Source organism: Ornithodoros turicata, chromosome 1 (assembly GCF_037126465.1).
Source record: "Ornithodoros turicata isolate Travis chromosome 1, ASM3712646v1, whole genome shotgun sequence".
NCBI classification, from domain to species: domain Eukaryota; kingdom Metazoa; phylum Arthropoda; class Arachnida; order Ixodida; family Argasidae; genus Ornithodoros; species Ornithodoros turicata.
In genome coordinates this window covers 89,532,985-89,559,630 of record NC_088201.1, presented here as the reverse complement: position 1 = coordinate 89,559,630, position 26,646 = coordinate 89,532,985, and the positions used below count along the sequence as shown (strand labels likewise).

At 44.8% G+C, this 26,646-nt stretch overlaps 1 protein-coding gene across 1 annotated transcript; it reads left to right on the top strand.

Moving 5' to 3' along the window:
- Positions 1-335: 335 nt before the first annotated feature.
- LOC135378393 (cuticle protein 14-like) lies at positions 336-25,549 on the top strand. Its single transcript, XM_064611428.1, has 3 exons — positions 336-482; positions 23,081-23,170; positions 25,142-25,549. Exons 1-3 carry the CDS (start codon positions 336-338, stop codon positions 25,547-25,549), a joined length of 645 nt encoding a protein of 214 aa, XP_064467498.1.
- Positions 25,550-26,646: the final 1,097 nt, after the last annotated feature.

The following is a 26,646-nucleotide window of genomic DNA, read 5'->3' as shown; positions in this document are numbered from 1 at the left end:
AAGCTTCTTTTTCTATCAAGCCAGTGTGTGGAAGCTACGATGATGCATGAGCCTTTTTCACTTCTCTGAAATCTCGCCGCTCGTCCTGTCGTGGTCTTAGCTTGTGTTTAGTCTTCCCTGCGCTTTACCATACCGTAAATTTATAAGCTGTCTGTCATGGTCATGCCATACTGTCTGCAGTTTGATCATCCATGGTGTCCTTCGTGTTCTATGCAACATTTCAATGTCCACTTCCCCACAGCAACATCAAGCCCGCCACGGCTACGGACGCGTCGGGAGGTCATGGAGAGCCGCGTGGATAAATTGATGGCGGGAGCACGGAACACAGGCGGGTCATGCGGGAGCTCACCGAGCAAGTGGGCAGGTTGGCGGAGGGCCAGGAAACCCTGACTGCCGCCATGAACAACTTGGCGCAGGGTCAGGAGACCCTTATTGCCGCCGTCAACAACTTGGCGCGCCAACAACAGACCCGCCACGACGAGGTATTAAAGTATTTCAGATGCCTTGTTACCTGTGTGCTTAGATGTCAGCTAATGTTGAGCGTATTTGTTTCAGACTCTCTCCCTGTTTCGTGTGGCCCTCGCTGTGCTTGCCCGCGCAGTTCCTCCTCCCCGGCAGCCCTCGCACGAATAACTGCTAGGCAGCAGGCCCTTACGTCAAACTTCGTCGATGTATTGCGAATATAATGTAAATATTGTAAATATTATGTAAATATGGTAAATATTGTAAATAAAATGTACATAGTGTAATGTAAACATTATGTAAAGTATGGCGTAAACAAGTGTAAATAAGTAAATGCTTCCCTGAACCTACGTCTGAATTATGTCAAATTGGCCGCTACTATTACGTTGAAAATGACACAGAATTAAATTAGTTACCTAATTGTCAAAAGTAGTTTTGAAAGTTACTAATTAGACGACGTAGTTACAGCAACCCATTTACTTGTACGCGTGTATTTCCTTCACGAATCTGCATGTGAGGCCAGGGCTGAGAACAAAAAGTGGACAGTACTGCGATTCCCGCACGTTGTATGCGCATACACGACACTACTTGCCTGCCTCAAATGAATCCATAAGGAAACAAAGGTTTACGCTTGAAAGATAAATTTCTAGGTGAGATAAAGGTCTGTCGCTGGTACAGCTTGGGACAAAAGTTTACGGAACACGGCACCTGCGTATTTCTTCATCGGAGCGCTTCCCTGCTAGCTATCACGAAGCGATCGAATAGGAAATGGGTGGCGGGCTATTCTATCCATCTCTCAGTGTGTATATCCACTCCTTTTTGCTGCTAGGTTGTCGCTCCATTGGAGAAATGCGACACCCCGGTGTTCCGTAAACTTTTGTCCCAAGCTGTACCTGGGTAAACCCACCATGGATAGATGGATTCAAAAGCAGGGCAGGCACTCTTGGTAAATATATATACAGGGTGTCCCAGCTAACTGCGAACGTAGTTTTAAAAAATATATATAACACGTTTTCCAAGATGAAATCAACTGCAATATAGCATATGCTGAAGGGCACTCCTTAGGAGGGCATTAGCAAAGTCCTAAGTCAATGTCTTAATTAACTTCAATTAACTTTTTTAATTATAAAAGCTACGAAGTTGTCCCAATGAGAACATCTGTTCCTTTCGGTCGCCTGATATCGTAGCCGTTTTCGGAACAAAAATCCGTTCGACAGATCTCCCGCAAAAAATTCGTGAAGGAAAACCAGTTTTTCTTTCTTTTGTTCATTACGCTTCTTAGAAGACGCGTCTTTCCTTCACCCCCAATGTGAGAGGGAGAAAAAGCACACTATTGCCTCTCGTGTCCTGGAAAAAGATTAAAAGGAAACAGAAAATGCGACCCAAGATAAGGCTAGTTCCGATAGAGTCACCCGATACATTTCTTTTTGTTTTGTTTCCGCAAGTTAAAGCTCATCTTCAACGCATGAGGCGGCACTGTGCTCCTTTCCCCTCTCACGTTGGGGATGAAGGAAATACACGTCTCCGAAGATGCGCAATGAACAAAATAAAGAAGAAAAAAAAGGCGTTCCTTCACGAATTTTTGGCGGCCGATCTATCGAACGGATTTTTGTTCCGAAAACGGCTACGATGTCAGGTGACCGAAAGGAAAAGATGTTCTCTTTGGGACAACTTCGTAGCTTTTATAATTAAAAAGTTACTTAATGAAAGTTAATTAAGACATTGCGTTTGGACTCTGCTAATGCCCTTCTAAGTAGTGCCCTTCAGCATATGCTATATTGCAATTGACTTCATCTTGGAAAAAGTGTCATATATATTTTTTAAAAGTATGTTATACTTTTAAAAATATGTAAAAAATTATTAATATCGTATCGGAAAAACTGGCCGAAAACCATGCTCTACGGAGATCGCAGAGGATAGCGCGCGACGAATTTTTCAGCGAAATCATTGTTGTTTATCAGTGAAATCATTGCGAAAGGAGGTTGGAAACCCAGCCCACACCGGCATGGTAGAAAGAGATAACACAGACGTAGCTTGTCGTGTCCAGCTGCGGCTAGGACCATACCTTCCCTCTCACAATAGGCACTTTTAGCAGACAGGTTCGACGCAAGCCACGTTATCAACGGTTTCCTAAAACTGCCTATTTTCTACTTCACTTTTTCTACTATCACTCTGTGGGCTGGGTCTTCAACCTCCTTTGGTCGGACTGACAGCGCTTGCGCTCAAAAAATCGTCGCGCGTTATACTCAAGTGCCCTGAGAAGTATGATGCCCCTCTATTTTTCCCGGTAGGATAGGCCCTGAATATCACTGTCAATTATCATGAATTTGAGTAAATTTGGCACGCATGTTGGCAGGGTAAAAAACTGACCTTTACTTGACAAATTTCAGGGTTCACTTCGCAAAAATTTGAATAATTAAACATCTTCATTTCAGTTACTTTTCAATTACTGCCCCCGGCGATATATGGACAACGAACTGAGCATCGACTGTGATGCTTTCGGCATAGACATTCAAAATGCTCGTGACTGCGCCCACGCCAATATTACGAACTATTTGGAGGGTGACAAGATTCGATTCCAAACACCGAAAGCCATCCTTTCAAATAATTCAACGATGACAATTTATTAATAATTTAGTCGGCCATGTCAGAAGAATCGGAGTCGGGCTCATATTAATGAACAAAAGTAAACTTTAATGAATGAAGAAACTACGTCCGTACAGTCTGAAGACCAGCGAGCGAATATCGAATATTCCCGCGATCCGGCACCGCGGCCCGTGCCCTTAGTCGTAGCCGGTCTAAGAAATTGCGTCCTCGCAATTATCGAAATTCTCGTCGGTCACATAATCCAGTAGCCATCGAGGCGGTCGGCCCGTTCGTTTGGGATTGTGACGGCAAACATCTTGCAACGGAGTTGCACAGGCAGTGTCACTTGTTAAACTCGGTTGCTCCGGTGAAGGCTGATTCTGGTCATCTTCTTGAAACAGCTCACTGAGGTCAAAGTCATGTTCCAAATGAGAGAGTTCGCGCCAGGGTTTGATCTGCGTAGCCGTCACTATCTTCCTTTCGGTAGCCCCATTCGGTAGCGGTCGTTCTATGTCGTAAGCGTTCAGAGTTCGAAGTAACTCGTTACAAGTAACGCGTTAATGTAACTAAGTTCCTTTTTTTGGTAACTTGTAACTTAACTCGGTACTTTTGCGCCGTGGTAACTTTCAGAGGAAGTCGTTCCTTTTTTTTGGTAACTTTACCAAAGTAATTTAAGTTAAGTTCCAAGTTACTTTTAGCTCGCATTTCACTCACGTCCACACATTTTCTTGCTTTCTCTCCGGTTCCTTCAGGGCATATTTTGCCATAAAACGTGATATTCAATGAGTGATAGTATTTTACTCAGGAAGTAAGAACCGCTGCCATTGAAATGAAGCTGAACCGTTGCGCGCCCACAGCGAGTAAGGCGGCAACCGCATGGAGCACTTTTGCCAACTGAATGGCAGCAGAACTTGAAAGGAACGGTGACCTACTAAGCGAACAATAGACGACGGACCGATGAGCCGGTTTCTGCCAAGGGTAGATATTTAGTCTGAGGAGAGGAAGTGACACCACCCGACGGAACCGTGTGCGCCAATGAAAACACGCTTCACAGGAAATGCCACAAGCACGTGACAAAGTCACCTGTAATCATGCCTGTGACCGCTTCTTTTTTTTTTTTTTTTTTTTTTCGGGCTTTGCCGTCTTCGCCCTGCCTCCTAGAAAGACACGCGCGGACTTCGACGTGGATATCGCAGGTTTCAAAGAGGCCACCCCTTTGGAACGTTAAACTTGTTCAGTATAAGGACATCAACTTAAAATATATCCTTTGGCAGGAGGTGGCAAGGTGTGTGCAAGGCGAAGGTGACTAAATGAAACATCAAAATGTTATTTGTGGCACATGCCAAATCGGAAATATGTGAGTAGATAACGGTAATAAAAATGCAGTCTGATATTTCTTTAGTGAACATTGCTAGAAACACTCATAAGCCAACATTCTCTTCGTATCTCAAAATTTCTTGTGAACACCTGATTTCTAGATGTTATTAGCACCGTACTTTTTCGAGAACCGCTAAAATATCATTTATGTTACTAAACAATGCGTACAGCAGTTTACTACAATAAGCATTGCTACATCGCGTGCAACAAGCGGTGGTAAACGCTAGGCCGACGCATCACTATGACAACCTCAAGGTGGACATTCTGCTCCATGCGGTTGCAAGCTTCCATACCGTTCCGTTCACGCTGAGTTGGCGCTCCGTTGGCCCGATTCAGTTGGCAAAAGTTGCTCCATGCGGTTGCCGCCTAAGATGCAAAACGTTCGAATAGACCTCTACCAGAGAAACGTCATCATGACATTGGTAGACAGACTGAAACCGAAACAAAGCGGAAGGACGGCTGGGTTCCACGAACGGGCACTTGTTCGCTGTCTCCCATTGAAAGAAAAGTAGGACCGAGGGTCGCGTCCCTTCAAGGGTTCATGTCGTAATCCCCTCAAGGCTGTGGCTTTCGGGCGCGACCTTGTTCACCTCTAGCTTCGAGCGTAGTTCAATTCTACCAAATTTTGGCGCTGTCGAACACTATAACGTCATTTATTTACAAAGAGGGAGAGGTCTATTGTTGGGCATAAAGGAAAACGATCTAAGCGTGTTGCACTCCTCCGCAGGCAACTCAAGGTCTAACTCAACTGATCACGCGCGCTGCACCTGCGTAATGCTATTTTGTGTCCGAAGTAAGTTGGAAGTACCTCGTTCTTTTTTTTAAGTAACTCAGTAACTGCGAGCTAGATTTCATGCAGAAGAACTTCGTTATTAACTTAGTTACATTTTGCACGCCGTAACTTAACTTGTAACGAGTTCTTTTTGGCGGGTAACTTCTCAATCTATGTAAGCGTTATGGGCATTGTTCTTGATGGTATAAGGTTCGTCAAAAAGGGCTCCTAATTTCCCATCTCTAATACCGGTGGAGAGGAGCACTTGATCTCCGATTTGAAAGGATGGCTTTCGGTGTTTGGAATCGAATCTTGTCTTCATACCCTCCAAATACTTCGTAATATTGGAGTGGGCGCAGTGCGTGCTGAATGTATATGCCGAAAGCATAACAATCAACAGCATAACAGTCGACGATTCCGTTAGTCTCCGGAGCGTAGGGCACTGTAGTCTGTCGTGCGATGTGGCGATCGGCGAAATACTTTGACGCTGCCATAGATACCAGCACTTTGTCGTTGTCGCTAATGACTGTTCGAGGTGTTTCGTAAGTATGTACGATGTCCTATTCAAAGAAAGTGAGTAGATATTCAGTGGATTTGCTTGGCACGTACAGCACGGGATACAACGAAACGCATGGTGAAGTCGACAGCAGTAATGAAGTATTTACATGACATGCACATCAGGAGGTGGCATAAACCTAGTAAAAACAAATGCCGTTGACCGCATGATTCTATAGGTGGCGTAGTTTTTTATTATAATTCCATGACACGTTTTCTGGGACACCCTGTATAGGATGCCCCTTCCGAACTCCTCGCCACGCTTCCAAACTCGGCGTACTTAAAATTGGACCCTACAGAAAGGGCACCCTTTTTTAGGACTACGGTAAGGTAGCTGGGCAGCCGATCCACACTGAATGAAGCAAGCAGCAAGCAGGACAAACGGACAGTAGACTGATATGCTCGCGGAAAAGCACGGAAAGTGGCTATATTTGAAAGCAATTGTTCAAACTCCCTCGACAGCCTAGCTCATTTTTGCATATAAGAGACGAGTAGACGAGACACGCAGGGTAGCACGCAACACTGCCGTCAAGTGGTCCAATTTTTTTTGTGCAGTCCAAATGGTCTTTCACTGTGCATACTTCGAAGCGTTGCGGACGTACACATTAGCATCATGACTACTCATAGAACGAGGCAGAAAATTGCATGCATTAGTCACACAGACAAACTTTAACCACGAACTCGACCCGAGAGGCGTATCGGTGTCCAGTGCCACCATTCTGGATGCTCGCGAACTTGAGATACAGATGGTTCTGTAACCGCACAGTTTAATGAAAATAGCATAGCTCCATTTTATGTGGTGGTCCTAATTACGCTAGATTCAAACATATGTTGTAATGCTGACAATTAACAGACGGGTTTCGAGTCTCATTCACTGTCTTCGGCAGACTTCCGTCCGGCTATAGCTTTTCGTAAAAAACAACATTTCAAACACGTCCTATCCAGCATCACCTATCTTAGTGGCCACCGTGATTGCCTTCTTCGCCAAGACTGCATGGTGGGTTTATCGGCTGCACCTTCTGGGCGCTCTTCATGAAGCGCTGTAAGACAAATGTAGGCACAGTTCTCTGAAGTCCACCCAAGATGCATGATCCTCCCGAACAAAATGCCCGCACATGGGAAGGAAGATAATCCAGTATTAACACAGGGCCAACAACCAAAGCCCCACCGGCAAACACAAGTTCACGCAGTGTCATCGCACGCAGCTGCATTCTTGTTTCGTTGGGTGTAGTTTCCATATTGCTGAAGAAATTGTCAAATTGTCCCGAATGAAAGAGCTGATAACTTAATATGGACGAGCACCAACATGTGAGCATGACGAAGAGACAAAATCATTGTAGCACTCCAAGCACAAAAGTGAAGCAATGGAAGAGAGACTTTGCAGGGAAGTCCAAAAGAGAGACCTTAAGATCGCACAGCTGGTCAATAATTTTGCTTCGCACATCCGCTCCTGTGTCATACACGTTGTCATCGTCGATGATATAACGGGGCATCCTTCGAGAGTCATCGTCGTCATCTGGACCGTCGTCGTCAGGGCCGTCGCCGTCACCTGTGTCAATGGCGGTTGTCCGTCCATGCACGCAAATGTTGTGCAGCACGGCATACGGTACGACAATTCTTGCTGCCCTGTCCGGACTGTATTGCAGCCTTCGATACCGCTGGAGACACCGGAACCTCGACTTTAGCATCCCGATGCATTTCTCCACGATACCACGCGCTCTTTTGTGACGATTGTTGTATCGCGCCCCTGGCGTTGACATCGGAAGATGGCCTGGCAACGGAGTCAGTAGCTACGGTTCTAGTGGATAGCCGCTGTCGTCTCAATAAAACTTACAACGTCACCTGTCTCGCATCTCATGATTACGTTTTTATAATCTTACCCAGAAGGAACCGGTCTACATCAGGCGAATGCGTTCGCGAGAGCCCCTTGCCAAGCTCGCTGTGGCGCCAGACGTACGCGTCGTGCGCCCCTCCCAAAAACGAACAATCTAGGGACATGATCCGCATGGAGGAGTCACGAACCTATGACAACGACATGGCATTACGCAGGATAATATTTTACTAGTGTATTTAAGCACTGTAATTGGGATAGGACCTACTCAGTGAATAGAGGATAGAGTTTACTTACGATCATCGCGTTGAGTGCGTAGAATTGTTTCCTGCTGAAAAACGCACTCTTTTGGTACCGGCCGCTGCTTTCTGAAGGAGCGATGATAGATATCGGTGTTCCATCGGTGCATATTACGAAGAGATTTTGCACAATGTCATTTTGCAGTGGTGACATAACACAAGCGCTTTCAACAGGGGGGAGGCGCCTATCTGGGACAAGATAATCTGTCCCAGATAGGCGCCTCCCGCCTGTTTTGAACAAATCATGACACAGAATGATATCATTCGGTATGATGGTTGGTTAGGAGCGTGCTATGTGGTGAAGTTCTGTTTTAACGGTGTAGGACAGTCTCCCATACCGGTATCTGGCTTTTATTCAAGACGTCCTAATTAAAGAGTTAATTAATGAATTTAGGTAATTAGTCATCCTTATTAGTCATTATAGTCTTTCTTGGAAAAGATATGCGCCTGACCTTAGACGTCAACTGTGAAAATGACGTGCTCTCGTGGCTTTTTATAAAAATTTGTCCACGCTGGCACACACACACACACACACACACACAAAATAAACAGGAATGTGTCACAAAGGCATACTTCGTGGTCGTAGGCCTTTTTAATACAGAATTTTTGTAATAAAACAAGTAGAACTACCTGTACATTAGTTCTTTACGCGTATGCGAGTGGAGGAAAACCTTAACTGCAAGGTATTTTGTTTTCTGATTTCCATAATTCACTAAGATGTATTTTTTTAATGAAGCCGTTTTTCTCTCTTTCGAAAGAAACAGACAGAGCAGAATTGCTGGCAATCTTTCTTTATGTTCATTTTAGATATGAGATGAATCCTTCGTATCTGCCGGCTTCAATTATTATCCACAAAGGTAACATTTGTTTGTAGTGCACCGTCTCAGGTTTTCCATTACAGAGACACCTCGCTCGTACTATTCTACTTTCCTTATTATCCGTAGGGGCGTCGGAGGTCCTTCACGGCAAGGGGAAGCGAGTCCTAACCTAACCTTACCCAGCCTAACCTAACCTGGAGGAGAGCACTGCGGGACATGGAGTTGAGAAGTGCGGCATATACAAAAATAGGATCCACTAGCAATGACTCGTCCAAGTGATGACGGTGGACGTTGTAATGCAAATGGGGAAGGCCATCTCGCGTTCTTGATTACCTTGAGGCGAAAAAACTCGCACTAGAGCAGCAGAAAGAAACTGAACTGCTTGTTGATGGTTTCACTAAAGGCGGTAAGACAAATTTATAGAAGTGAGCGAGCGATGGCATGTTTCCTCATTAAAAAAAAATAAATCATGTTATCGTCAAACGCACATTGATTTCTTCGGCAAATGGTGTTTATTGCTGCACCGTACGCTCTGTCGATTATTCTAGCCATGGTTGTGGCAAAAAACAGCCAGATAAGCTCCTCACTGCAGGATAAGAGCTTCCAATGAAGGCTTCCCTGCGTTGACCAAAAACAAGGCAGTATCCTTTGTTCGAGAGCAAATCTGCGTTTTCTTGTACCATATAAGCAAGGTTGCTCCATGGCATGGACTGCTCTCCGCGTAGTAGGTATGTACGAAACCGGTGTTCATATTCATTCCCCGGTAAAAGAGCTGAAATGAAATCTGTCTCGGATGATAGTGTTGGACGAAAGATGGGGTGGCGGGATCCTCAGAGCGAAAGTTCGGGCTGGGGAAGGGGGGGGGGGAGGGCAGACGACCGTGAAAACTCGGAGAGGCGGACTGTACCCCTGCCCCCACATTCCGACGCCCTTGATTATCCGAATTTCCGACGATACCGAAACTAAACGGGAACAGCTTTCCAAGCCAGGGATCCGGAACGAACCTACAACAGTGCAAAACGACAAAGAAAAAAAAAAGAAAAGGGAGGAAGGAAGCAGGAAAAAATGTATATTCGCTGGAACCGCAACGGGACGAAAACCATTGTAAACACGTTTTTCTTGTGCCGGCCATCGGCATTTAGCAGCCTTTCTGAACCCTGATGTGAATTACAGGCCCAAATAATGACAAATGAGCAAGCAAGCATCCTCGCTGCTCACTTTTTACGTCGTTGTTTGCGCCCAACACTTGCGCCACCTTCTCGTTCACCTAAAATTGCTCCTCTGTTGAACAGTCCTTCTCGGCTCGCATGGCCGCGCCCATGAAATCAGCAATCAGCTGTTTTCGTTTTCTGGAGTGTACACCAAACTGTTTACAGTTCAAGGTACAGTGGGAAAGCCTCGGCAGTCTTCTTGTGGATTCGAGGGTGCATCAACGAAGATGGGCATAGCTTTCGGGATGGCTGTGTGTGCGACAGCTGATATCTTTCTTCGTCTGTGCACATGTGTGCACGTGCGCTTGTTTGGGAAGCTTGAGCTCTGCCCTGACACATTTACAATAATATAAATGTTATACTACTGTGCGCAAGTGACGTATGCTGTAGGTTTGGGGGTCTCGTCATGATACAGTGAGAAATAATGCGACGGACCTGGATGGAAATCATTGCTGCACGTTAGCTCGGTTCCCGAGTGTTTGTGCGCTGAACTGAACTTGCATTTTTGTAAAACAACTTCAATATATTGAAGTTGTAGCGAGACAGTTTCCTTGGTTTTGTCGCATATTGCGTTCACTTCATCTGCTTTCTCTTTTCCCGAAGTGGTGTAACCCCCGCTTGGACTATTGCGGCCTTCCTGAGGTTCATGTGTCAGTTTTGGAAACACTGAGGTATACTCATATTGTTACATGTGACACATTGTAGTGTACTGCAGCCAGCTTCACTGTTTGACTGATAATTTGCACGGTTACTTCTTTTATATTACTTAAATAACTTTTATCTGATACTGTACCATTAAAGGAGCTATGACCTCTACCAAGCGAGCCCGCCGACCGTGTCGGCTCCAAACGGCGATTTCGAAGTGTTGTCTGTGACACCTTTTGTATAGGTGAATTTGATAGGTGCGTATCTTCAGCACATAGCAGGAGGAGGAGGAGTGTCGTTGGGAGGAACCCGAGAGGTCTGCCTGCCTGATTAGGCAGCATGTTTCTCGGGAAGGGAAAGGTGGTGGAGAGGAGGAGAGGAAAGGGTGAAGTGGAAGACCGAGCGGAATCCACTCGGGGGGAGGATAGCTGCGTCCATGGGCCGACTTCAGGGGAACTGTGCCGGCATACGCCTATTACACATCTGCACTGTTAAAACAGAACTTCACCACATCGCACGCTCATAGCCAACCATCATTCCGAATGATATCATTGTGTGTATTGATTTCTTGAAAATGGGAGGTGGCGCCTACCTGGGACAGATTATCTTGTCCCAGATATGCGCCTCCCCCCTGTTTAGAACAAATCATGACACAGAATGATGTTATTCGGAATGATGGTTGGCTAGGAGCGTGCTATGTGGTGAAGTTCTGTTTTAAGAGTGTGAGGAAAACCCAGGAAAAACCCCAGACGGCACAGCCGGCCCGCGGATTCGAACCGCGGACCTCCCAGTCTCCAAGCGCACGCGTTACCGCTGCGCCACCGGAGCTGGTCAGCACATAGCAAGCTCCTAGCCAACCATCTTCCTGAATGACAACGTTCTCGCCCATGATTTGTTGATAACGAGAGGCGAAGCCTATTATGTATCTATTATGCGCGGCTACAAAATGGGCTACGCCTCCCGTTTTCAACAAATCAGAGACGAAAACGTTGTCATTTGGGATTATGGTTGGCGCTGAGCGTGCCATGTAGTGAAGTTCATCTTGAAGAGGGTAAAGCAGAACGTTATGTGTACCTCCGCGTTGGCGTCTGATTGGGTGCTACAATTCTTCAGATGACGTAACGATGGATAGAGGTATCTGGACGGCGGTGCGTGTACTCGCCCGAATACGAAAAAGAGTGCGTTTTTATTGTATTAACGCTGCACAAGTTGCGAAGGAGAGAAATTGAACAATTGAATGGTAACTAGAATTACGAAGCGTAGAAGAACAATATTACATCTATTAAACCCGTAACTACATACATGCAGGTAGGAGTTCTTACCTCCTTTAAATAGGATAGGAATCCATTATGGTTTAGAATTATTTTTCCTTTGCGATGTTCCCACACTAATCTTGGTGACGAGTAATGAGTTGGCAATGGTAATGGTAGGTAATGAGTTCTCTCTCATTAAATTTCTTTTGAGTTGTATTTCACACTGCTTACAGCATAATGTGAGAATGAGAAACTGTATGCTTCACATGTTCTCAGCATCCTCTACAGCAACTTCTGTTGGGCTAAAAATCCAGAAACTACACGTGAAAAAAGAAAAATTAACAAATGTAGAACAGACGACACAGAAAAAAATGGACACGACAAAATGATTGGGACTGTGTTATGCAGTAAATTGTGTGTGTGTGTGTGTGTGTGTGTCTGGTTCTGAATTTTTGTGAACGTGTGCCATGTTGCCGGCACCCTTGCCCTCTTGTCACAAAAAGACCCTCAGACATAAAAATGCAGGTTGTGAGAGGCACATAAACACTGCTTACATTGCTAACCTGTCTATCACAAGGCATGTGAAAGGATAGCCAAAAAATTCAGTAATACAAAAATGAGGCTGAAATACACAATTCCAATAGAAGGGAGAGTAAACATTGGAATCACAGGTAAATGTAATGCACTAATGTTTTTGCATTCTTCTGATGTGTATGATATACCGCTCTATTTAACCCATGATATACATGTTGTCAAACATTGTAACTTCTTGCATTCAACATCAAGGTGCTATACCTATTCCATCTAAGCGACTCGTCTTTACACGGACATGTGGGACACCATTATGGCACAAAGATTTGATACCTCTGCTTGTTGAATATATCAAGCAAATACTGTGCCAAAATTGTGTTACCTATAGGTAACACAACGGCAAATGAAGGAAAGCGATTCAAAACTTATCCCAGTGGATATTAGTTGCTGTACTAGCCCAGCCTAAGTTTCACGTTTCACCGACGTGTTTCAATAGGCTCAAAATAGCGGACAGCGCAATGACCGCCACAATAAAAAAGAAGCGGTTTACGAAACTAGAAAAAGCAGATTACACATGTCCAAATCAGTCGAGTTCAAACGATGGTGTTTTAAAACTGCCTCAAATATAGAATTTTGCTGTGGAGAAGAATTCGCTTCTTTTCATTGGTGAAGCGCCATTATTGTCAACGAAGGTGGAAAAAAATTCTTAGACCCGAAGGGAGCAGATACCTAGGACAGAGTGCAAGTTGTACAAGGTCGAGACATATACAGGGTGCCCCAGAAAACGTGTCAATTTTGATTAAGAAAAAACAACGCCACATAGAATCATGCGGCCAACGACATTTGTTCTTACTAGGTTTTTGCCACCTCCTGATGTGCATGTCGTGTAACCTAAGTTTAATTATGTAAATTTTTGCGAACTGAACTCTGAAATTTGCCAAGTAAAGTTAACTTTTTTTTACACCACCAATGTGAAGGGCGTGCCGATTTTAGTCAAGTTAATGAAATTGACAGGAATATTGAGGAGCTATGGTATCGAAAAAAAAGACCCGAATATCATGCTCTACGGAGTTCGCAGAGGATAGCGCGCGACGAATTTTTCAGCGAAATCATTTTCTGTCGTAAAAGCCCGCTTTACATAATTAAACTTACGTTACACGACATTCACATCAGGAGGTGGCAAAAACCGAGTAAGAACGAATGCCGTGACTCCAGGTGGTGTAGTTTTTTTTATTATAATTCAATGACACGTTTTCTTGGACACCCTGACACCTTACACACCTCGACCTTACACATGAAAAATTTGGTTTTCTTAGAGACTGTAGATATTTTGAGGAAAAAAAAAAGTGAAAGTTGGGCAAATGTTGAAGAGATTACCAGAATGCCTTCAATCCTAAATTTTGCGATAGACTACTGAGAGTCGGTGAGTAGGTGGCACGGTCCTTCTACAGAACACGTTTAAATTTTGAGCTTCTTCGGTGCAGTAGGACGCTCACGACACGCTTCCGTAGGTAGTATGGTTTTTGCTCGCAGCGCAAGCCTCAGAGCGCTCTAGCGTCGGAACGCATCGGTGTTTCAGGCTAATATTTGGGATATGTCTACCACCACAATGAACGCTTTCTTTCTTTCTTTTTTAGCGACAATCTGCGATGGTGGGGCAAGAAAACAGGACCACTGGGCGTGGGATGCATCAGGAGTGATAATGAAAAATCAAAAATAAGTAACTCTTAAAATTCGGCCTGTAGTGATAAAGGGAGGTTCAACTGGGCAAGCACGGACGAATGTTACTAAGATGAATGTGTTAATAAAAATTCAAGATATTTTTTAAAAATTGTGTTTATAGATGATTAAGATAATACTTAGATGATATAAATACAAAATAAACAGATTATATACATTACATAGAAGATAAAACTTTTTATTCCGTGTTTGCTCGGCGAAGCAACTGTGGCTATGAGCGGCGTACAGACGTGGACAGATGGAGAGAGGACAGCAGGAAGGGGGTTTGTGTGCATCCTGGGTCAACTTCAGGGGGAACTGTAACGACATTAGCCTGGAAAGCCTGCCGTGGAAGGCAGGGAAAACCCCAGATAGTACAGCCGCTGCGGGGATTAGATCCCGCGTCACCTCCCAGTCTCAGGGTGGCAAGCGATCATCCTAGCCACTACGCCACGGGAGCTGGTCACCACATAACTTTGGGAACAACAACTACTACTACTTTATTTGAATGACGATGAGTGGGGTTTCATTGCAAGGAGCGATGTTCTACCCCATTGCTGGCGGTAATGCAGTGAAATAGAATAATGGGTCACCTCACACTGAGGACCCAAGTCCTACGGTGTCCAAATAGTTTAGAAGTGCTTCTAGGGCAGAGCGTAGTTGGGCTAGATTTGGCCATTTTGACTTAGTGAGATTGTGATAGTCCAGCTGATTTAGAGACCCTTGATGTGCGGATCTGAAAAGGTGGGTAGTGCAGGCAATGGAGAAGGATGTGCTCTAGACCGAACAAAGAGGGTACCACGAAATGTCCACGTAAAACGCGATCCCGATTAAACCCATGTTCCCGCTAAACATGACCTCAACAACAGAATTGGACCAACACTGACGCCTTCCAGTCAAACTCCTCGCACAACCCTGACGCCACGGCTACCACCGTCTATCTTCTTTTTTTTTCTCTCTTCCTGGCAAAGGGCCGCATTGAGAAGTAAAACGACAAAGCAGCCCATATTTTTACAAAAAAAAAAAAAAACAAGAAAAAGCAATAGTCAAAAAATGACAACCGAAAAAGCACACAGTTCACCTTCGATTACGTGCCTGTACGCCGAAAAAAGAAAAAAGAAAAAGTAAGCAAGCGAGAAGTAACAAAATGTAAAGGCAAACAAGCCCGGCCGCTATAATCGGTGAACGCTTTTCCGGCGGCAAATTGCACGGGACAATGGCGTTCGGAAAGGAATTCTCCTTAGGTGAAATTACGCAAAAAAATTTGGGCGGTACCTTGTGCACAGTACGATTGACACGTGTGGTATCAAGTGTTCGCTGACATCGATTGAGATTGTGCTGCTCTGTGTGTGCTCAAAGTTTTGTTTTTTTGTGAGGGTGTAAAAGCGAGAGGGTGTGTGGGAGGTATATAAGGCGGCCTGCAGGGCTAAGGAGGCTGTGTCTCACCAGAGTGGGTTTACTGAGCAAGTATGATCGCAAGGGTAAGTTCGCTACATTGACATAAGAGCACAGCAAGAATAAGAGGCACTTATATTATTTAATGGTTATAGAAGAGGCAAGAATGGTTATACAGAGTCAAGAACTTGCACTTCGATATCCTTCCCAATGAAACAATGCTACACCTGAGAACTGAATATGATCCCGAGCTGAAGCACATTTTAAACCGTTTGAAATCGCATTTATACGCTTTAGATTTAGACCTTCAGTCGTGATCTGGAGAAAATATTTTGCTCCTCAAATGGTTTCGCTCCATTTTCCACGCAATGCAATCGCCTGAGAACGTTCAGCACTATGTTCCCCAATCCAACTTTCGTTTCCTCATAGATTCACCACCCACTTCCTACAGTTTATAGTTCCATACAGTTTCGAGAACACACTGTTGGTACACCGTTGATGAAGCATAGAAGAGTGTATATGGTAGTTATAATACAGGAACAGCATATACCTACCTCACCTTATCAAGGGATAAAATTTCAAGTCACATGCGCCGTAATTGGCTCCGGTAGGTGTGATACATTCACATTGACTTCCGCAAGCGGTGTATAGTGCTTCTCAATCTTTTTTGCTCGTCCCTTTATCATTCATGGACGCGTCAACTTCAACGTCAGCGCTTATGTCAACTTCAACGTAATGCACATGTACAAAAATCTAAATCAGTTAATGCGGAGAGTTGGGCGAGTTGGTACATACTCAAATCGATACAGCGCAACAACAAGGACCTTTGTCTGACCCTTCTTGTCCTCGTTGTTGCGCTCTATCGATTTGAAAAAAATGTAAATGTTTTATTGTTTCTTCCGAGTTTGTTGGAAGTACTGTTTGTTGCGCTAAATAGGCGTTCCAGTACTGTGCTCATATATATACCGTTATAACACACCGTCGAAGGCGGTGGAGGCACCTGGCAAGGGAGATGTCCTACGAATGATATACTGCACTGAATATGCGTTACTTGTTGTCATTCACCTACACATTGCCAACTGAGAACCCCTGGCCAACCAAAAGTGCCTAACATCGCCGTAGAAATTTAATAAATAATTTAAGTGAAGCACACAGATTAGTAGGTTAGATAGAATAGCATACACGCAGGTTCTCTCTTTCACACACACACACACACACACACACACACACACACACACAGACATACACACACACGCACGCACGCACGCACACGCGCGCGCACACACACACAGTAAACACTGACGGCAGCAAGTTTTTACTGTTTCAATGTCTCATCAATGTTACTCATCAATGTCCTATTTTGTGCGTCGCGTGTATTGCCCAAGGTCAGGTTCTCGTCCCCACAGGCAGGTCAGTCGGGCCAAGATAGTTGAGTTGAGCTCGACCTGGCCATCGTCGTTTTTTGCCGTACACTATTAAAAATGAACTTCACCGCACAGCACGCTCCTAGCCAACCATCACCTCGAATGATATCGTTATCTGCACTGATTTGCTGAAAACGGGAGGCGTACGCATTTTTTGTGACAATTATGAACAGCATAAGTGTCACAAAAAAGGCGTACGGCTCCCGTTTTCAGCAAATCAGTGCAGATAACGATATCACTCGAGATTATGGTTGGCTAGGAGCGTGCTTTGTGGAGAAGTTCATTTCTAAGAGTGTACCGTAATAGCACCAGGAGAATAAAGGCGGGGTCCCATAGCGTCGATTTGAGCAGCAGCAGAGCAACAGCAGCGGAACAGCAGAGCTGCAGCGACACGAGCGGTCCCACAGCACTGGGCGAGAGCAGCACACTCTTAACTCCGTACCCTTTAGTAAAGGGTAAAAAATCGCAATATTTTACCCTCTATTTCAGAAGCTACCAGGTACCCTCTGAGCGACCCCTTTTATAAAAGTTACAAGGAAACCCACTAATTAGAGGTTACGGCCTTCAATCCAGCACCTGCCCGTAAAGGTTACGCCAACGTGCGGCTTTTTATACAGGATGTTCATTTTTATTCGCAACAGAGTAGCGCTCATTTGGCAGGTGGGGTATGTGAATTTTTGCTAATTAGTCGATCCGTAGTTACAAACACATGCGTCAGGAAATGTCGGAAATGTTTGTAACTACGGATGGGTTAATTTGCGAAAATTAACATAACCCATCTGTCAAATGAGCGCTGGTGTGATGCGAATAAAAACAAACACCCTGTGCGTGGGATATCGACAGACATTTACAGAACACACCAAGGTACCAAAATGAACCAGCAGAAAAGGAGATCTTGAACATACGTATATTACAAAAACAGAAGTCTGTCGAGAGGTGACACATTGTGCACAAGTGCGATTCTGATGTGAGGATAAACCAATGATCGCTTTACCATGTATGTGGAAAAAAGAACTATCTTCTAAGTGAGAAGCAATGCATAAAAGTGCGAGGAAGCCAGCGAGTCAAAACAACTGATCTATGTTTGCTAAGCTGAACAGACCCAACGAAATGGAGAATTGCAACAGAAAAAAATTTATTCCACATTCGTGTTGAAGAGGCGAGCGCAAATGGCAATACAGTATTACATAAAACGCAAACAACCTTGAGGAATATGAGTGTACAGTAACGCAGGAGACACTACATTACTGCGTTATCAGCGTTGGAGGCGCTCTGGGACGAGTTTGTGAGGTACTGCATTGCGCTGGTGACGGTATGTGAACCTGCATGTGGGATCCTGTGAACAAAAGTTTGGGCAATGAGAGTAACATTTACGGAACCATTCAAATCCGTACAAAGCACAAGGTACAAAGCAGCATAAATGCGGGAAGGCGTTCACTCCGCGATTGAGACTTAGAATATCGTAAGAATACAACAAGTAGGAAGCTGCGAATTATATATCTCGATGCATATATCCGCAGCTCGCAAAATGCACGCCGGTGACCTGCTCTGCTCTGACTTGGCCGGTCTCTGCTCTGACTTGGCGACCAAGTAAGAGCAGAAACGTAGCAAGCGTAAGTGGCGTTCATATGCAGGACCGCAAAAAGCTTGCCATAATCACAACAAACATGCGCTAAGAGCTCTTGCTATCAAAATAACGCACGCACCTAGCACAAAATGTACACTTACCCAGTGTATGAAGTGTGTGAATTAGGGCTGCGGTGGTGACGTTCGTTTTCGGTTATATATTCTTTGCAATCTTCGCACTCACTACACTTTCCCCTGAGAACACCGAAAATATCCTTGTTTGCTAGCGACATCTAGCTTTTCCGTTGTTCCTGACGATACTATGATAAACGCGAGGAAAACCACTGATTAAAACAGATTACACTTGTTAACGGACGGACGACGAGCGTTAAGCGTTTCAAGGAAACCGCTCTCAGTGTGGATAGACCTAGACCAGGCTCGGCTACGCAGCGAAATGGGAAATCTTGGTGGTTGCGGCATTGACAATGGTTTTCCACCCTTTAGAAAGAAACATACTATCAGTATTCCAGACCGCGAACTTCATAGAGCATTGATAACATGTAGTCGACGTATAGATGACGCTGAAACAGATAAAAAAAATAACAGCGTAGACTCGCAACTGTCGTCTCGAATGGGAGGCTGAAACGCGGCATTATGCTGAAAAACAGAAGGAAAACAAACGATAAGAAACTAACAAAGAAATTATCGTTGGAGATTTCGCTTAGAAGTTACAGTGTCGGAGTAGAGGGTACATTTATAAGTTACAACAAGCTGTTTTTGTTTTTTCCGAGATGTAACTTCTATTCGTGTTGTAAAGACATGACCTTGGTCGCTTTTAACCTCTAAATATACGTTACAGTGGTGTAACCTATAAGAAATCTCGAAATCTACGTCTATATAGAAGTTACATGTTTCTAAAAGTTACAATAAAAGGTACGGGTTTAAGAGTGCAGCGCTGCCGAGCTGCAGAAATTCCCTGCTGCTCTCGTATCCGAATTTTTGGTTGCTGTGCTGCCTTGTCGCTCTGCAGCCTGAGCAGCCGGTCTCGAAAGCCAATCAGGAGGCTGGTTGGTATTGTTTTCGTTCGACGGTGTTTAGGGTTAGCAGGGCGCTGAGTGACGGCAGAAGGTTTGTGTCTGGTTGTTCTGTGATTTGTTTCTGAAGACCTGGATACGCTTGTGATTGCCAGTAGTTTGGAGCGAGTGTTCAATCATCGGGACTGCGTGAAGTGCGCTTTCAGGACATGATTCAGTTCATAAAGTTCAATAAAATGTTCGACCGATCCTACGTGATACATATGTTGTGTACCAGTTGTAGCTACATGTTCGCTTGTTTTCTGGAAAGTACTTCAAAACCCGTGACCTGATAGCGTACAAGCAAATTACTTGCACGTCCATGCCGTGTAAAAACCATACCGACCACATTTTTTGCGGTCGGTATTCCAAGACCTTGCTAGGTGGTTGTAAATGAAACTGACCCTTGAAAAGGGCTAGATGGAGATAGACAAAGTTCAGAGAACAAAAAAAGGTTCGATAGAGATAGATGATGAACGAATGCAAACAACTCAACTGGGCGTTTGAGGCTTACTTGTCTGTGTCGTCCCTAATTGTTGGTCTGCCTCGGCCAAATCTCGTTGTTTACATAGATGATGAACCAATTCCGTGTGAAAACAGGCAGAAAGCAGTGAATACTAGCAGAAGGGGCCTTTGTTTTCATTAGACAATTTTATTTCACTAAGAGCAACGTACGCATTTGACAGTCACCGTAAATCAAAATATCGAATACTATAGCAACGAGGCAATATTTATACGACAAAATCCCGTAGAAGAATCTCCATACAACACAGCAAGGACTGTTCTGCACAGCAGTAGGACGAACCTACGTTGAATGCCACGAAACTGACTACACATCAACGAAGAGTCAATCAGGTAATACGAGGCTCAGACCACCACCACACTCATCTCAAAGTTCACTTATGAGCTCACACAACGCCTTTCACCTAGGATTGCGTTCCTAGGTGTGTGTACTAAAAGGCTTAGCCGCTGCGTACGCGTTTGGAATGTGCGAAATGTAAACAATGCCACAGTTGTCAACACATTTTATGTTTCCTAAGCCGCTGCTGCCGCTAATTCAAAACGAAGCTATGGGACGCCTCCGGCAGCAGAAAGCTGCTCTGCTGCCATGTTGCCGTGTTGCTGCTGCCGCACCGCTGCTACTTTGCTGCTGCTGCTCGTATAAAGCTATGGGACCCGGCCCTAAGAGTGGCTAAAGACAAGCAGACGTGGACAGGTGGAGAGATAACAGAAGGAACACTCTTAAAAATGAACTTCACCTCATAGCACGCTCCTAGCCAACCATAATCTCGAATGATATCGTTATCTGACCCGATTTGTTGAAAACGGGAGGCGTACGCCTTTTCTGTGACAATTATGACCAGCATAAGTGTCACAAAAAGGCGTACGCCTCCCGTTTTCAACAAATCAAGTCAGATAACGATATCATTCGAAATTATGGTTGGCTAGGAGCGTGCTATGCGGTGAAGTTCATTTTTAAGAGTGAAGGATAGAGGAACAGGGGAATTAGTATGCGTCCAGGGCAGACTCCACATTCTTAAAAATGAGGGGTAATGGCACGCACGCATAGCTCGCCCATAGCCAACCATCATCTCGAGCAACATAGTTGCTTCCTTTGATTTGCTGAAAACAGGAGCCATACGCCTTTTTTGTGGCATTATGCAGTTCATAGTTGCCACAAAAATGGTGTATGCCCCCCGTTCTCGTCAAATCAAGGGAGAGAACGTTGTCATTCGGGATGATGGTTGGATTGGAGCGCGCTATGCGGTGAAGCTCTGTTTTTAGAGCGCACGGGAAACCTTGCCGACATCCGTTCTTGAAGGTCACCCAGAAGCCCCATATACACTCTAAAAACAAAACTTCACCGCATAGCACGCTGTGCGCCAACCATTGCCAAGTTTTTTTTATTTTTCATTTCCGCAGAAATGTGGGCCAGGTACAAAAGGCATAAGCCTGACGAGGTACCTGAACTAGGAAACAACAATAACAGTAACAGAAATACCATGAATAACATGCATAACATAACATGACATGCAGTCGGTGTTATATAATTTCTAGGATTGTATTCAACATAACATTTCTGGTTATTTTAACTACAAGTCATGACAAAACATATCAAGTACACATGGCAACGTGCGACGGGTTAATCTTATGTCATAATAGGCTGATATTGATGTCAGATTCTAAATGTGATCGGAGTACACGCTTGAACTGGGTCTGTGTACAGACCCGGGGGTCCAAAAAACAAGACGACGACGACAACAACAACAACTTATTCATAAAAAGTGCTATTACGTACGGCAAAGCCTGTTTGCCGTGGTTTGTTCGAATCATCGGTACAATGCACTTCCTGCTTTCTCTTATATTATACGGCGAGATTCTCGTAGAAAAGTCTATTTTTCCATCTTTTAACAACTTCTGAATATCAGTTTATAGTTTCAGAATGAACATGTGAGGTACAGTTAAAACACGCGCATTCGCAAAAAGTTCTGTGGAGCTAGTAAAAAAGTCGGCACTGGTGATGAGTCGCACTGCTCTTCTTCGCAGTACATGCAATTTATGTAGATTCTCACGCGTCGTGTTACCCCGGATCAATAAGCAGTAATAAAGCTTTGAGTATATGAGTGTGTAATAAATGTCCCTAATCAACCATCTTGGTAACAACATTCTAATGCGGCACAGAGCCCCAATTATTATAACTATTGTTATCGCTACTGGTTCGAAGAGAGAGGTGGGCGTGCGCCTTTTTGTGGCAATTATCATATTGCCAAATTGTCACAAAAAGGCGTACGCCCACCTCTTTCTTCGAATTAGAATCGATAACCCTATCACTCTTGGCAATGGTTGGCGCACAGTGTGCTATGCGGTGAAGTTCTGTTTTTATTTTTTGATTGCGTGTTAGCGCCGCGAAGCAACTGTGGCTATAATGAGCGGCGTACAGATGCGGACAGACCGAGAGAGGACAGCAGGAAGGAGTGAGGGACAGGGGGATTAGTATGCGTCCTGGGCCGACTTCGGGGGGAGCTGTGCCGACATTCGTCTGGAAAGTCTTCGGAAAGCCCAGGGAAAACCTCAGACAGCACAGCCGGCGGTAGGATTCGAACCCACCCCCTCCCAGTCTTCAGCACGACCTTGGTTACCACCCACGAGCGGACGCCTTAGCCCACTCGGCCATGCCGCTGGTGAAGTTCTGTTTTTAGAGTGCATATCCTCCGACAGCACAGCTGGTGTATTTGAGCATAGACCACCTCCCAGTTTTCAACATGGTCTTGTGTCTGTGTCTACCAGCAACGAGCAGATACTGTGCGCACTCGGCCATGCGGCTGCACTCTGAAACCTGAACTTCGCCGCATAGGACTCCTAAGGCCATCCAGAATTCATGATGCTATCCTCCTGTCTCCTTTGTCACACTTGCCGCATGTAAAACGTCCCCGTTTTCAGGTAGTGCACGCATACATCACACAACTGTGCAACGCACTTTGTATGTTTTAAGCTCTACATTAGTCACCATAAGCGTGTTGCATATCCACGGCACACAAAATGACTTCGCATTTTTGTTCCAGATCGCAGTGGTACTGGCCATATCGGCCCTCGCACTCGCTGGTGGACATGGTGGTCACGGAGGGTACAGTCACCAACACAGGCACCAAGATGTAATAAATGCTCAAATGTAGTTTTTCCACTGTCACACAGGAGGATCTATTAGTGATCATTCAAACCGATGATTTGGATCCAATGCTTATTCAGGATTTCGTATACTATGTGCGAGAGGAAACTGTGTGGAGCTCAAAATTATACACCGTGGAACATGACTTCTACGTTCGCCATCCACGCGAACTCAACTTTAAATTTCTTCTATACAGCGAATCACGTGCTACCTGAATGCTCCGAAATATAGAGGACTGTTCTGCCCCCATTCCAAATCGTTTTACAGCGTCAGCTGTTAAGGGCAGACCCACCCGAGACTGCGTGGTCGGCGTCGGCAGTAAACGCGAGTCACGTGCCCCCCACAGAGGCTAATTCAAGCGTTCGCGACGCAATGTATAACGGAATTCCCAATAAGCTGAACAGACATTTCTCGCTTACTTCAGGCTGCAGGAAGATGAAACTTGGTATCCAGCTTGGAAATGCCCCAGGACTCCCGCCTCGTTGACCGCCATTGACGTGGCACGCTTGTTGTGAACGGCACGCCGTTTTACGTAACATCCACAAAATCGTGGCCGTTAAGCGGTCCACAAACGCAATCTGGAAGAGGAACGATTGAGAATTTATTCCTTTATCACGTATTAAAATTTAATGCGCCTGTCTCAATCTGTGCGGGAGTTATGGTTCGAAATCTGGACGCCGGTGAGATTTGACCAGTCTCGAGAAGTAATTTTAGTAGAAGAGACTCGATACAGTAACTAGCTACTGGAAAAATAACTAATAACTGTATCAAATTACGCTTCCTAAGAAAGTAACTTTCAGCTGTACATAGTTCCGTTTTTACAGTAACTAATTACAGTACTACTACTTTCAGAATCGTAAGTTTTTTGCAGTAATATCGGAAAGCCTTCCCATTTTTCTTTCTTTAGCCGTTGCCGCATGTTGTTCGTGGCTCAAACAACTGCCCACAGCTGTAAAAGAACGGCGATGTGAAAAGGATGCAGCTATCACAGCCACTCAGAAAGAAGGGCATGGTGCGTCTACTGCATTCGGAGGCGACCCGTGGTGGGGACACCTCACTATGCTACGATATGCTCGCAGTGCCCTCGCACAGAGGTACAACGCTGCAACTCTAGCCTCGTAAAGGGCTTAAGTTAACGTTAGTTGTGGTATTGCTAGAATATAAACCGTTATAATTATTCCAATGGCAAGAAAGCAGTTCTATGGTCAACGCTCCTCTGCGCAACATGGAAGGAGCGACGTGCCCCAGTTGAGCGACTGTTCGCCATTGGCAGGGATTCTTTGGAATAAAGCGAGGCAGACTTACAGAGACAAACTTAGAGCAGGAGCTCTTTCTCCAGTGTAGCCTGCAGAAGTAGTTCACATTGCACCACAAAAGAATTTAGGATAAAAGTATTTCAGTTCTTGTTTCGTCATTTTGGAACGTACTTGTAGAGTAACTAAGCTACCTGTAGCTATAACTTAACTAGTTATTATTTGTGCAGACTAACGATACCTCTAACTTTGATACTTTGTTCGTGTAGTAACTGGAGCTGCAACACATATACTTTTTGAAGTAACTTTTCCCAAGACTGCATTTTACAGCGTCAGCTGAAAACGCGCGTCACGTGACCCCGCAGAGTGTCATCAAACCAGCAGTACAAAGCGGTTTAACTCATACTCAGAATATAAAACATTTGAGCAAAGAATTGGTTCGTCCATCACACCTAGTGTGCGAAAAGTGTGTCTAGTTGAAAGGCCGGAAAGGCGGAGAGACCGGATTGGTAGAGGCACAGCGTATGATGCGAAGGGTAACACTACGAAGGCACAGCCGGATTGGCCGATAGACATCGTAATCGTCTCTTCAAATTTTGTGTCAAGCCGCGGCAACATTACAATGTTTCTACATCTTGTGTCCGTTGAGTAAAAAGTTTTTCCGATTTCTCGTCTCAATTCCGATTACTCGTCTTCTGACGCAGGACCACGGACACTACAAGTTTGGCTACGACATCGTCAACCACTACGGTGCCAAGAACGGTCGCTGGGAGGCCGGGTCTGCTTATGGTCCAGTCGTCGGTTCTTACTACCTGGGTGACATCGACGGCAGACACCGTACCGTTAACTACGTAGCAGACAAGCACGGCTTCCGCGCCATCGTCAAGACCAACGAACCCGGCACCAAGACTAGTCTTCCTGCCGCTGCACCTTACGTATCTGCTCACGGAAAGCACGTTCCAGCGTACGGCCACGGTGGTTACGGTCACGGAGGTTACGGCCACGGCGGCTATGGTGGATATGGTCACGGAGGTTACGGTGGTTATGGACACGGCGGTTATGGTGGATATGGAGGACACGGTCACGGAGGCTATGGTGGTTATGTAGGCTAAGGCCACGGATTCTACGGTTAAAAGTTCCAGTGCGCCGTCGTGTGTGCAGCCTTCGTGTGCTTGCTGTTGTGAGTATAGACCAACCAAAAGCTCCCAACTCTTCCCTCTTATTTTTCTATTTTTTCCCTTGGATTCTGAGGTCCACCAGGGAAAATTGATCCCTCAAGAACCTTTTGGTATATTTGGTTGGTAGCTTAGAAGTACCTGTACAACTTTTCAAGATGCACCTCTTCCCAGATCAGTATTTTGTAACCTGCTTGCCTTGCACCATTAATACGTAATGATATGCAGGACGTTTTTTTTTTATTCGCTACAGAATGTTTATATAAAAATCTAGCACAGCAAGATAGATGCCGTTTTAGCATGTGGGTTATACGGCCAGGCGAACATCCTGTAGGACACCGTATGCAACTACTGAACGACTAATTAGCTAAAATTTATTAGTTAACTTATTAATTAGATGATTTCTGGGAAATGCGCGATAACAGAATTGGAGCCAGTCATGAGCCGAAAGCACATTTGTATATACAGGGTGTTTCAACAAACGTGTCATTCGGACTTTATAAAAAAACGGGGCGACGGAAAAATACGGGGTAAACGGCACTTGTGCGGCAACTGAATTTGCCATCCTGCAAAAATATTTTCATTTGATTTTAATTAAAGATATTTGAATTTCTTTAATTGAACTTCAAAATTTCCCAAGTCAACCTCACGTTTTTTTTACAGAATTAGAGAGCCCGTAGCGAACTTAGTCAGAACCACCAAGAAATCCTCTCGATATTCCAAAGGGAACTGCCCAAAAAAAGTCCCGAAGTTGAGGTTTCAGAGTTTCGGGTATTCTAGAGTCACTAAATAAGCTACGCGTAGCTGATGAAATGAAGCGTAGCTGATTTAGTGACTCTACACTCTTAGAAATGAACTTCACCGCATAGCACGCTCCTAGCTAACCATCATCTCGAATGATATCGTTATCTGCCCTGATTTGCTGAAAACGGGAGGCGTACGCCATTTTTGTGACAATTATGAACCGCATAAGTGTCACAAAGAAGGCGTACGCCTACCGTTTTCAACAAATCAGGGCACATGGCGATATCATT